Raw genomic sequence first — 12,597 nt, 5'->3', positions numbered from 1 at the left:
GAGAAAACAACATGTATTTTTTCTCCAACCGCGGGAGCGAACCCGTGACATCCTCCGCCTCTCAACCGACTTTAATAAGCACCATAAAGCAATTTAAATATAAATTCGTAACCGAATACATAATTAATATTTTTATAATCTAATTAGTGACGGAAGTATAGTAAACTTCAAGCAATAATTTAACGACGTCATTAAAATATTTAAGTCGTTTCGGTATAAATTAGTTTGAGTAGTCCCAAAGTATACTTTCTAATATTCAATTCAATAATGAATTAATAATATGAGATGGTAAAATACTAACTATGTCTGGAGAATTTTATAATATAATCTCTTATGCCTTGATTTTCTTGATAATGACGTCGTTAATTTTTGCTTTGTATAACTTTCAAAGTAGTTTCTAACCATTAGACAAATTAACTAAGATATTTTCTATTTATGAGAATTTCTTATGACAGACTACAAAGTAGCATTATCGATTCGATGTTTTATTGATATATTACATTATCGAAGTAATCACGTTACGCAACCAGCAATCAATTTGCAGAGAGAGCTTTTTTATGACGGAGGTTGGTTCGTTCTGCAGAAACCAGAAGCTTTTCCGTTGATTTCCCTTGCCGACGGCAGGTTTGCTAATTTTAAAAGAGTGACCTTTGTCAAACGCGCATTTCTTTGAAAGTGTACACATAATAAATACTACCTACGTAACAAGAACTGGATAATAATTTATTATCTCACATGACGACGCGGAATAATAAATAACATCGATAGATTATTATCGAACAAAAACTTCTTGTCGACGTGTTAAAACTGTGAACTAACAATACCCTCAAGTGGAACGCCCCCAAATTTATAATTTCATTTTACGCTCCCGTAGTGTACGGATATATTATCAATTTACATAAGTTGAAGCTTTTTATGGTAAAAATTTGCCTAAAACAAACAGGAGTGATGTTAGAATTATTATTAGTAAACTTTTGGTTTATTGCGAAGAATAAAAAGATAGTCTATACAATATTTAAACACGCCTCTAGCACGCGTTGCCGCCATTACAGGTACGTCAATGAAAAGTCTTCTACATGCGACTACAGCGATTTCTTGTTGTCGGACAATAGTGCACAGTTTTTTTTAAATGCAAATACAAATTCATTTTAACGATTAATTAAAAGTAATTTCCATATACACATAATATGTTTTGAAAGAAGCACAGTGTTTTCTATCTTATATGTCATAAAATATGCAACGCTCGCATAATTGCAATCACACGAAAAAAAGGACGAAATAAATGTCATAACATCAATAACCTAAGCTATCTCTGTTAGTATATTATGATCTAGCTATCTATACATACGCTGACGTTACAGATCAATCCAGGTCTATTTTGAGCTCTCTCTCTCTATCTCTCTCTTTCTTCAATCGGTCACACTCAGCCTCTCCGCGTTCCTCTCGAAGTTTCAAAGTTATCCGCCCGTCTCAACTGGGGGTGATTCAGGGGTTCCTTCATAAACTATATGGAGAGCTCTAGATCCATCGTATCTATCAACATGTTCATTTTAACTCAATCAAATTGTAAACGCATCGTAAGCGGAAAATACTAGCAATTTAATATCAGTTTTTTTGTATTCAACAAATAATTCACAAGATTTACGAATATTACATTATTTTATTAAACATACATAGTTTGAAAAGACCTCTGACAAATATAGAAAATACCCCGCAGGATTCAAACCTGCCCCGCCCCGTAAGCTATATTTTGTGTCCTAGGTATATATTTGCAACAAAGTAAACTAATGATTTTTACAATACTCTTTGAAGAGCTTTCTAAAAATTGCGTTACTTATTGGCAATCGGCTTATGTATTTTAAATCTATATATTATGCACCTATTTAATTAACTATGAATTCGTGAACAGAACATCTCCTCATAAATCTTTCTGAAGATGGTTCGATTTCTGTAACTATATCAAATTAATTGATTTGTTTCTCTAGTTTCCATAGCATTCACTTAATAGTTTGAACTAATGCCTAATTATCATTATGGTGGGTATTAAGTATACTATATACACATACGGGATAGCTATGATACTTATATACCAAACTAGTTAAAGTCTAATGAAATATAAGATTTATAAAATAAATTAACCACCATTCTTGTCTCTACAACAGTTGGCCCGGCCCGTCTTGGCCTCCTTCAGAAAACTTGCTATATCCTAACCTAAGAAGAAAACCAACCATTTCAGTTTCAGCCACCCAGGTATATTTTCATCACGGGATCCGTACATACCACAATCTTACTGGTAGCCAATCTGACTCTTCCAGAACAGACTTTGCATTTGTCCAATTCAAATCAATTATATTAACAGACATTAAGATCACAAACTAACTCCTCTCTTCTCTTCTTGGTCGTGCACTCATGGCTGAGGATCGTGACCACATTTAATTTCGCCATCCTTTGAGCGACCAAGACTTTCCATCCTTCTCGATCTTCCGCTTCTCTCAGGGCAGAATGGATGGTGCCCCCAGTTAGCTCTTTCACTTGGTCGCTCCATCGCGCAGACGCTCTTCTTTTGCTTCGCCTTCCCTGGAGGCTACCCAAAACTACCAGTCTCTCCAGGTTGTCCGGTCCGCGCCTGACAATATGTCCAAAAAACTGCAGAATTCTTCTCAGACATATCGTCGAGAGCCGTTCCTTTATCTTCACTCTCTGGATGATTGACTGGTTCGTCCTGTGCTCCGTCCAAGAAATGCGAAGCATTCGGCGCCAACACCACATCTCAAAGGCATCAATTGCCTTCAGTTCTCTTGCCTTCAGGGTCCACGACTCGACTCTGTATAGAAATATCGAGAACACCAATGTTTGCACAAGCATCATTTTGTGGCAATTGAAATTCCCCGATCCTTCCATATAGTGAGTGGTAAGGCGTGTCATCGCATTTTTTGCAATCTGTGTGCGCCTTCTTATTTCCGCTTCGCATCCGCCCTTTCCACTGATGGTCGATCCAAGATATACAAACTCGTCGACTGTTTCGAGATTTTGGAGTGTACTTGGTGTTGGTAGAAGGTTGGCCCGATCAACAATCATTAACTTGGTCTTATTCCTATTAATAAGGAGACCGTATTTAAATTAACTATTAAACTAACTCCAAACAGCCATTATTATGACCGTAACATAATACTGACAACAGCATCGATCCATACATGCAATTTTGAAATGGAGAAATAGGTATACCTAAGTATCCATTGCTGGCTTGCGTCATACAACCTTCTGGAATTTCATTACGGTAAAACATTTTTACAAAGAACACGTTTCTATAACGTGGGCATTTCAACTGAAACAATTTTAGAGATTTGTATTATAGAAAGAATTTCATAATAGAAAATAAGTTACAGAGATATTATTATATTAACTGATAGTTACAAAGATCATGAATATGTACATACATAATAATATATAGACTTTCAATTATTATGCCTACTGAATTTTTACACGGTTATTGGTACTTGGATTCCTAAATTATAACAAGTCATCCCGATTTTAACTTTTTGTAGAAGGACAGATTATTCTGGCATTGCGGCCACGACGAAATCACTGTGCATTGTTCAATACCTTTCATTTTTAGTTTAACTTTCAAAGTGCTAGTCACTTTATAATATTCTAATTAAATTCATGTATGTTAATATTATTTTGCAAGTTAAATATGTTGACAGACCCACATTAACTAGGTCAAGTAGGTCTTAATGCCTACTATATTTTTCATGATATTAATTCTGTATGTGAAAGGTAAACTCCAAGTCCAAATTTTGTCTGAAATGATGTCTTTAATATCAAAGAAAAACTGTAAATTATTGACTTTGGAGGTAATCTTATAAAAAAACTCATTATGCACATTAAAATGTACACACTCTTATCACTAAAATACCAAATGTTTAGATTGTTTTTCAATTTGTAAAGTTGTTTATATGGACATACCGCAGTTCACCTCTCGCATGCAGAATTTATATTTTTCATGCAGATTTAATTCGATAATATTTTCGATAAATTATTCATGATTGATAACACACATTACGTACGATCAAAGTGGAAACTACTTGTATCAACAGTTGAGTCAAGAGCGTCGTAGATGTTTATATTATCGACACCAAATATTTACAAAAAAGTAGGTATAAGCGAGCAGTCCTGCGGGTCTATTCTATACACAAGGCGACTATCGACCGCTAAAGTGATAAAGTGAGAGTATTTATTACATATTTGTATTGAGGTATTATAATTGTTACAATAAGTTAGCCTTCTAAACTAAACAGTCAAAACTATCTATCTCGCTCTAAATTTTATCACAGCCAAGAGAGGTGCTGTTAAAATATAGCACTTATTGCAACAATTACAACCAATTGTAATAAGTGCTAATACTTTGATACAAACCTACCCTAAGTTTGATAATATTTATAACTTTATCATTTTAGCGATCGATAACTATAGAATAGACCCACTGATCATTTATTATTATTTTTTTTAGCCAGTAATTAGTCTTGGGGGCGGTCCGGACTCCACATCGGTTTTTTTTTCTGTGTAGAGTTTTCGTTAGCGATTTTTATTTTTTAATAAAATTATTTGTAAATTTTCGGTAAAATAAAATAAAAATACATACTAAAATGAATGAAAGAGTTCGTTTATTTATACATTTTTATAGCATGTATTTATTTTATAACACCCAAGATGGCGGCCTATAGCGTCGTGGGTCCCAGGTTCGAATCCTGGAACTGGCAAGTACACATATTGTTTTTCAATTTTGTGTATGAGTCAGAGCATGGATCTAATAGATTGAGCAAGTGACTGACATCCATTTCTCGTAAAAACAATATCTGTTAATACAAACCTACACTCTGTGGAAGCCCTTATGATCTTATTAGGATCGGCATGGTCGGAATTAATTGTATATTGAAGAATAAGTAAAAATAAAATCATTAATTTAACTAAACTAAACTATTTTTTATCAAACGAATAATTTTAAAGATTCAAAAATGTAACATTATTTATTAAACATACATAATTTGAAAACACTACAGAGAAAAATGTAACCAGGAGCGCGGGTTCGAATGTCGGGCTGGGTCGTTTTTTTTTCAAAAAGATTTTTCTAGTGGTTATATAATATTTCTTTTTCTGAGGCGTTTTGAAATTTTGTATTATCGATTATAAGTTGTTATTTCTTATAACATTTCATTTCATTGTCGAAAATAATAAATAATAATAATTTTAATGATTTTAATAATACAGTTCTATTCGAATCAATTTCACAAAATTCAACGCCAAGGAAATAATATTTCCTTTTACGATATCGGTGTTCGAAATAATTTTCAAAATGTAGTTTCGTAAAATCTGAAACACGTTTTCTAAAAGTCCGCGCTTTATTGGAAAATTAAATTAATTCCGTGGAAGTTCTTTCCAAAGCTATTTTTCCACCGAGGCAACTTTTACTTCCCAATTAAGCTCTTTTATAAAAAAAGATTTCACTTTTATATTCGTTCTTCAACAGATATTGTTCCGTAGTATGCTTTGTACTTTCATAATGAATGAAGGAAATGTTGCTCTCGTAAGCTGGAAACTAAATAATATTTTTTTAAGTTTTAATTAAATTCATTCATTTAAATTGTTTTTAGTATATTTAAATCGCGGCGTTTAAGTAATATTGCATTAAAACTTATATTTAAATCCCTAATAATTAAAACGTCTTCGTAAAAGAAAAATGTATTCCGTAAATTAAATACATATTTGTAGTTTAATGATGTACTTCGATTATTAAATCAATGAATTAATTGAAGGATTTTTTTTACATAATGATCACTGGCCCAGATAATTTCGCCGTCTGATTGCCTTCTTCACAGCTTTGCTCCATCCCGCTTGGCAATCAGCAGCGCGTAGGACTTTCGTCAATATCTCACTCTTGATTTGATCTGTTCATCTGAAAAGAGTTCTTCCTTGGCCTCTCCGACCTTTGACCCAATCCTACATCACTAGTTTTCCAAGTTGTCATTTTATCTGCGGGCTATATAATCCAAAGTCTCCGACCAAGGCAAACTAAGGCCAGTCTGTCTTACGTTATGTAGATGGCTTCCACAAGATTCTCAGCATCCGTCTCCAGCACCACATTTCAAAACGTCTTGCCTCTGCTTTTCTTTACTTTTCTTTCTTATTTTTACCGCCTGCGTAGAGGCTTATAGACATATAAGGATTATATGAGCTTAAGTTAAAATAATGACATAAAAGGTTGACTAGGTGTTATTTAGCTAAGTTAGACAGTCATTCTTACTTTGACCCACTACATCTTCTCCTCTCGAGTATCATTATTTTATTTGTACTTATTCGAAATGCCATATCATATTTTTTTACTTGTATTAATTTTTACTCAAATATTTTTATATCTTTTTAATACCTGTCACCTATATTATAGTATAAGTAGTAAGTAATAGTTACCGAATTAAAAACAATCATATTAATACATATGATTATTAATTTGACCGATACAAGTAGTTTTTAAAATTGTATGTATGTGTGTTGAATTAATTTAATATTTTGATTGTCCATTGTATTAACAATCTATTTTATTGTCATAGACGAAAGCCTAGTATCTACGTATCAATGACTACGTGACCGTATGGCGAGATTCCCATATAAATATTTCCCTATTATGCCTCGTAAATTTACATCTCCGATAATTGCTCCAGTCCCCAAATGTACAAACGCGACCTTTTAAAATATCGATTATAATTATTATAAACTATATTTCTTATATGTAACTGTTCAGTAAGTAATGATAATCTGTGTTGTATTTTGATACAATATGTGAAATATTTCTTCCATGAAAATAATATAATTTCCTGTGCTTTAAAGTAATATTGACTGAGCTTTTTAACTATTGTGAGCTTGTGTAATTTGATAATGTTTAATTCGACATTTACAGCCATTATATTTTCAAGTATACTCAACGACAATAAAAATATTGTTAACACCTCGTACCTACACACTACTATTATTAATTATCACAATATGTACAGCACAATTTTTAGGGTTACAAGTAAATAAATATTTTTTCCCCAATTATAATAACAAAACATAATAAAAAATTCGAATATTTATATTAAAACTGCGAAAAGTTATATCTACATACATCACACGTCATAATATATTTCATTACATTTCATCTTATATAATATTAATTATCATAGTCATAACAATTTTTCTTTACACAAAAGCATAAGTTGTTTATATTGATTTCCATTTTTTTTTTATTGGTAAAATAATTACACGCTTAGCCTTGTAAGCGTTATGGTGGCGGTACTGCAGATTGACAAGTGGCTTATGGTCGATTTACACATCTCATTCAGGCACCGGTTCAGTATCCGTACCATCCTTCCAGTTTCACTGACTATGAATTGAATGCTTAATGATAGAAATTACTAAACTAAAATATCAATTATTTCACATCTAAAACAATAGAACTTATACGAATATCTTTCTGTTAGAAATAAAGTTAAAATATTACATTAATAATAATTTGATTTAATACACTACCAGAGCTAGTCACACTCAAATTCACTGATAAATGTGTTCACATTGTCTACTTAAAACATCGATGGTGACCTGCGAAGAACGTTCTTAACAACGACAAGTAAAGTGAGTTGATTATTAGTACTGACGCTTGACTATTTATGTTAGTACAACGGAACGATGGTACTAGAAAAAATCTTTTATACGGAAGCCATGTAAAGACGATGAATGATTATTGATTGGTAGGTACTATACTTTTCTGTCAGTGTAGTGCTAATTAAATATGATTTTAATTACCAAACGTCGCTGATACGGTACGGCTACTGAACTGTCACAGTACTGATATGTGTGAACTGGCCTTAAAACTGCGGGTGCGTCGCTTCCGGCGCCCTGTGCCCGGCGCTCACCCGCTTCCGGTGTGGAGCTTTGTTGATTGTATGTTGTTTTGGGGCGCTCGCGACCGCAGGCGATGACAGCGCCTCACAAATGGGAGACCTGGACGTACCTCACGCCGACGTTCTGCGACCACTGCGGTTCAATGCTGCACGGCATCGCGCACCAGGGACTCAAGTGCACAGGTACAATGGCCGCGGGCCGAGGCTTTGCGATATCTGCAATGGGGAGATTTGGCGGAAAGGGCAATAAGGCCGCGATGCGTTGGAGATTATGGCCGGAGAGATGTGATGACGATGCAAAAAATTCATATATTTCTCTTATTCATCGAATAATTCACAAAATTTAAGAATATAAGATTCTAAATATTGAAGATACATGATTTGAAAACATGTCATGCATATAAATCTACTCGAAAAAATCTATTTTTAGAAAAATACCAAACCCAATGGGACTTGAACCAGTAACCTATGGATTCCCACACTGGCGTGAATCCAGAGGCTACAGGTTCAAGTCTCATCGGATGTGGTATTTTTTTTCTAATCTAGTGAGTATATGCATGAGATTTTTTCAAACTATGCATATTACATATAATTTGATTGAAGACTTCAATACTCTATAGTTTTTCAGTTTTGCCAAGAATATTACACTTATTTACGGATTTGGCTTATGACCTTAATTAATTGTGTAACAACACATAAAAATGGATATCAATAAAGTTTAAGAAAATTATATGACCATACGATTATATACCTGAATGAACACCGTGCCAACGTACATAGATCAGCTCTGCATTCAAGATTACGCATGAAAAACTTCTTGGAGATGGCGCGTTCGTATATAACAAGTCAACATATAATGTATTGTAGTCTGTACTCATTTTCTGCAAAACCTTTGGTACAGAACTATTGGCAAAATTATAAAAACTAGACAACAATAATAAATATGAAATTTGATTGTCCATTATTCGAATATTTTAATAAACTTTGAATAAGAGGTTGAAATTATATAATTTATTATAAAATGTAAATAACATCTTATTGCGTTATAATTAATTAAAACACAATCGATAACTTAAAAATTGTCATAATAATAAAATAAATAACATAAGCATCTATCATCACGTCTTCTCTGTCAATATCCGCTATGTGGTAATGGTTCCTGAAATTCAGCTGATGGTGCTAGGAAGTCACGAAAATATATTGGTCACCAGAAATTATTTATACATCATTAAAATAACGTGATGTCTTCAACGTCGTCTCTTCGTACCGGGTGGCCTGACATGTCCACAATAAAATTTTAATGTCATATCTACAAAAATAATCGCTGTTTCATTTGTTTTAAACATATCCAAGTGTGGATAGTTTCACAAGATTATTTCACCTATTGACCACAATGTTCAAGAAAATTTATAATCACTATAACATTACAAAACAATATAATATGTATTGATACTATTAACCACTAAGTTTAAATTCTCATTACATAACTATAAGAGAGTCTCCTTCATAAGGGGGTGATCTTCTTAGTCCAGTGCGTAAGGCATTGGCTTCTCATTCTGGGGCTCTGGGTTCGATTCCAGTGACGTCCCGATACATTTACTTATTGTATTTTCTCAGAGTCTGTGTGTTTGTGATTATTTCACTTATATTACTACACTGCTGTCACTGGCCTCATGGCGTGTTGTCGAGTTGGAAGAATAATTCTGAATAATTGATTGTAATTTTTCAGTGATCGATTTTACTTTTTATCTACTACTGATGAAAAATATTAACCAGAAAATGGTTAGAAAAATCCCGGAATTCTAATACTTACATATAAATTTATTTATCGTCTGACGTTAAATTGTCTTTCGACAAAAATGCGGTAAATTTTCAATATGAAATTTAATAAAATGTTTAAGTAAAATAAAACTTCGAGAATAAAGTAATGTAACTATCTATAAACTTTATTCTGTCGTTCTAAAACTACAGTGACTAGGCCGAGAAGAGAATACTAACTATTAAAACAAATAATTTGAACAGAGAACAAGACAGATTGAAAATATTTAAATTTCTCTCTAATTTAACATATCTGTAAATGTATATTTTTGTGAAATTTATATCAGTTAATGTAAGAGTAATTCCTTTTACTTAGCTAATAATTTTATGCTAACGCCGGGTTTATATTCTATTTTTTTACTTTAGTATTTGTGGTCACTAGCGGTGATTATAAATGTTCCAAACTGCCACTACATATTTATTCAAATGTCTTGATAGTGTATCATTGTGAGATACTTGTGGATATACAAAAGGACAAATAAAAAAGCGTTTGTTTTTTGGCCTGATCCTCCTAAAGGGAGAGTAAAGATTATGTCGTTAGTGTCACCGCACCAACTGTTTGTTGTCAAAGGAAAACCTCGACGTTAGATGAAAAACCTCTCGAGTAAAACTTTCCCCTCTCACAAGACATCCAGATCTAGAATCTCCTCACGTTACAATAACACACAACATACTTAATTCTCAGAAATATCCCTCACGTATAAGAGATAGACCACAGACAAGGATATGACCATAGACAGTTCACTCTCCACATTATAATAGGAAGTATTTCGTGCTCTTTTTGACGTCTATATAATTTACAATATCATAGCTAATTCATAACATATATTATTATGCATTTTTATATTGATAATTTCTGTAATTATCAAATGGCAGAAAAGCATTCAAAGATAATATGTTTTTCGTTAATCAGTTCTTTGTTGAATATTTATTTTAAAATAGTGATAACTCACTGTTTACGTTAGAAAATTGGAAAATAAATAAAAGCTTTATAATATTAATTACATTATTACAGAAGGTTATGTAAACATTTAAATAAATACCTTGTATTTATTTAAAATCAATGTTACATCGCAACCAAATTGTTACCCATTATTATAAATTCGTACAAATTTTCGTTTTGGCATTGTGGTGTTCGATTAAAATTTCATTTATAAATAAACCTGTTAGTTTCGTCTGTTTTTTATTATTCGTACACATAATTTCGTGCAAATTACCGGACACAATATAACTATGATCATTCGATCCAAATAATGGTATTGTGTTCATTATTTTAATTATGTTTCATTATAACATTATCCATCCAATGATTTGTCGTCAAAAATAGCACGAATTTTACTTTTATAGTAAAAAATACTTACACTTATCATAAAACAGTAAATCGCACGTGAAAATTATATACGTAATATTCACATTCTTATGGCACTGATTGAAAATAAAACAATTACTCACAAACAGAGTAGCAAATGTAATAACTCTTGCAATACCCTGCTACTGGTGATTATGACAAATAATACAAAAATAGTTTATTTTCCCGTATTATAGACTTCCTAGTTATAACCGATGGTAATATTAGTGTATAACCTTCCTATATAGTTAAGTACGAGAAAAACTATTAGATGACTAATTTATAACATTTGTATTTTTCTCATTTGTGTCATCATGCTGTGAACATATTATTTATTATGTTGGTAGCATATCCGCGATAAATTTTAATGCAATAACTTAAATTCTACGTGCCATTTTTTTTTTAAATATTGTTCCAAAGTTTTCACTGATGGACTAAATATACTTAAATGTTTATTCTTTGTATATTATGTGATGACACAAAATGAAAATCTACTGTATTATTTATTTTTATTATAAATAATATAACTTATTTAGATATAGGTGAATAGAACATAGAAAATAAGGTTCACTTATAGTCTTCATTTTCTAATTCAATCTTCTTCAATACTCTCCGTCAGTCAAGACTACGTTATTTTCCTTCTCTCAAAATAGAAATACGTAATTTGACACCACGACATTGTAGGCATGTCGTTGGTTTCAGCAAATTAAATGAATACTTATTCAATTTCTTTTGATTACAAACCTATTTCATTTGTTTTTTTTCCGAGTCCTTCTTTCTCTGTCTTCTATAATTTGAAGTTTTTATTTTACAAATAAACACCTGAACTAAAATGCATTGTACTAAAAGAAAATCAAATAACCCTTGACAAGTAATAAATTAATATTTAAACATATAATAAAACCCTCAGTATGTTAATGCACTAGCACCCGGCCTTCTTTTCAGTGTGTCAGTAGCTTTATTTTCCTTTGAGACTAAATTTAGTTTTATTTCAGTTTTCAAAGTATTTTTATACTAAATTTCAAGTTCATATAAAGATAAATTGCTCCAACAAAACATTATTTTTTATAGTTTCCTTTAAAAAACCATTAAACTTTGTACGAATACTTTGAAAGCTGATTGTATTATAAATATTTAATGTGCATGCTTATAAAATTCTGTGTGTGTTTGTATGCGATTATAATATATTATATTGCTTATATCTTTTTCAGGTGGAACATCGTTTTTTTATAATATTTCAAATATTCCAGTAAAATGAATGTTTTTTTTTTAAATCGACAATATTTTTATATGACTATGCTTTTTTTATGGCAACATTTTTGTGATTAATTTTCAACATCGGATGATGGGTTTACATGAATTATTCCGTATACGAGCGAGAATAATAAATCCTTATTATTAACAGTGGGCACAGGGAAATATATTAATAATAATATTAATAAACAAATTTATAAGCGGTAGGCATAATTCAAAAAAAATGTAATTCCTTTACAAACT

General features: G+C 31.8%; 1 protein-coding gene across 2 annotated transcripts in view; it reads left to right on the top strand.

Moving 5' to 3' along the window:
* LOC147073847 (protein kinase C, brain isozyme-like) overlaps positions 1 to 12,597 on the top strand; it is a 546,718-nt gene that overhangs the window by 501,449 nt on the left and 32,672 nt on the right. The window contains exon 4 of one of the 2 annotated variants that reach the window (XM_085944926.1): positions 8,006 to 8,117. The exons of the other annotated variant lie outside the window; for it this stretch is intronic. Within the exon in view, the coding sequence (XP_085801052.1) occupies positions 8,006 to 8,117 (112 nt within the window). The remainder of the gene's footprint in view (positions 1 to 8,005; positions 8,118 to 12,597) is intronic. 2 annotated transcript variants of the gene reach the window in all.

Source organism: Rhyacophila brunnea, unplaced genomic scaffold (assembly GCF_057557595.1).
Source record: "Rhyacophila brunnea isolate RB1 unplaced genomic scaffold, BYU_Rbru_1.0 scaffold_17, whole genome shotgun sequence".
Lineage (NCBI taxonomy): Eukaryota > Metazoa > Arthropoda > Insecta > Trichoptera > Rhyacophilidae > Rhyacophila > Rhyacophila brunnea.
The sequence above is the reverse complement of the archived record's forward strand: the minus strand, read 5'-3'. Positions and strand labels throughout refer to the sequence as shown.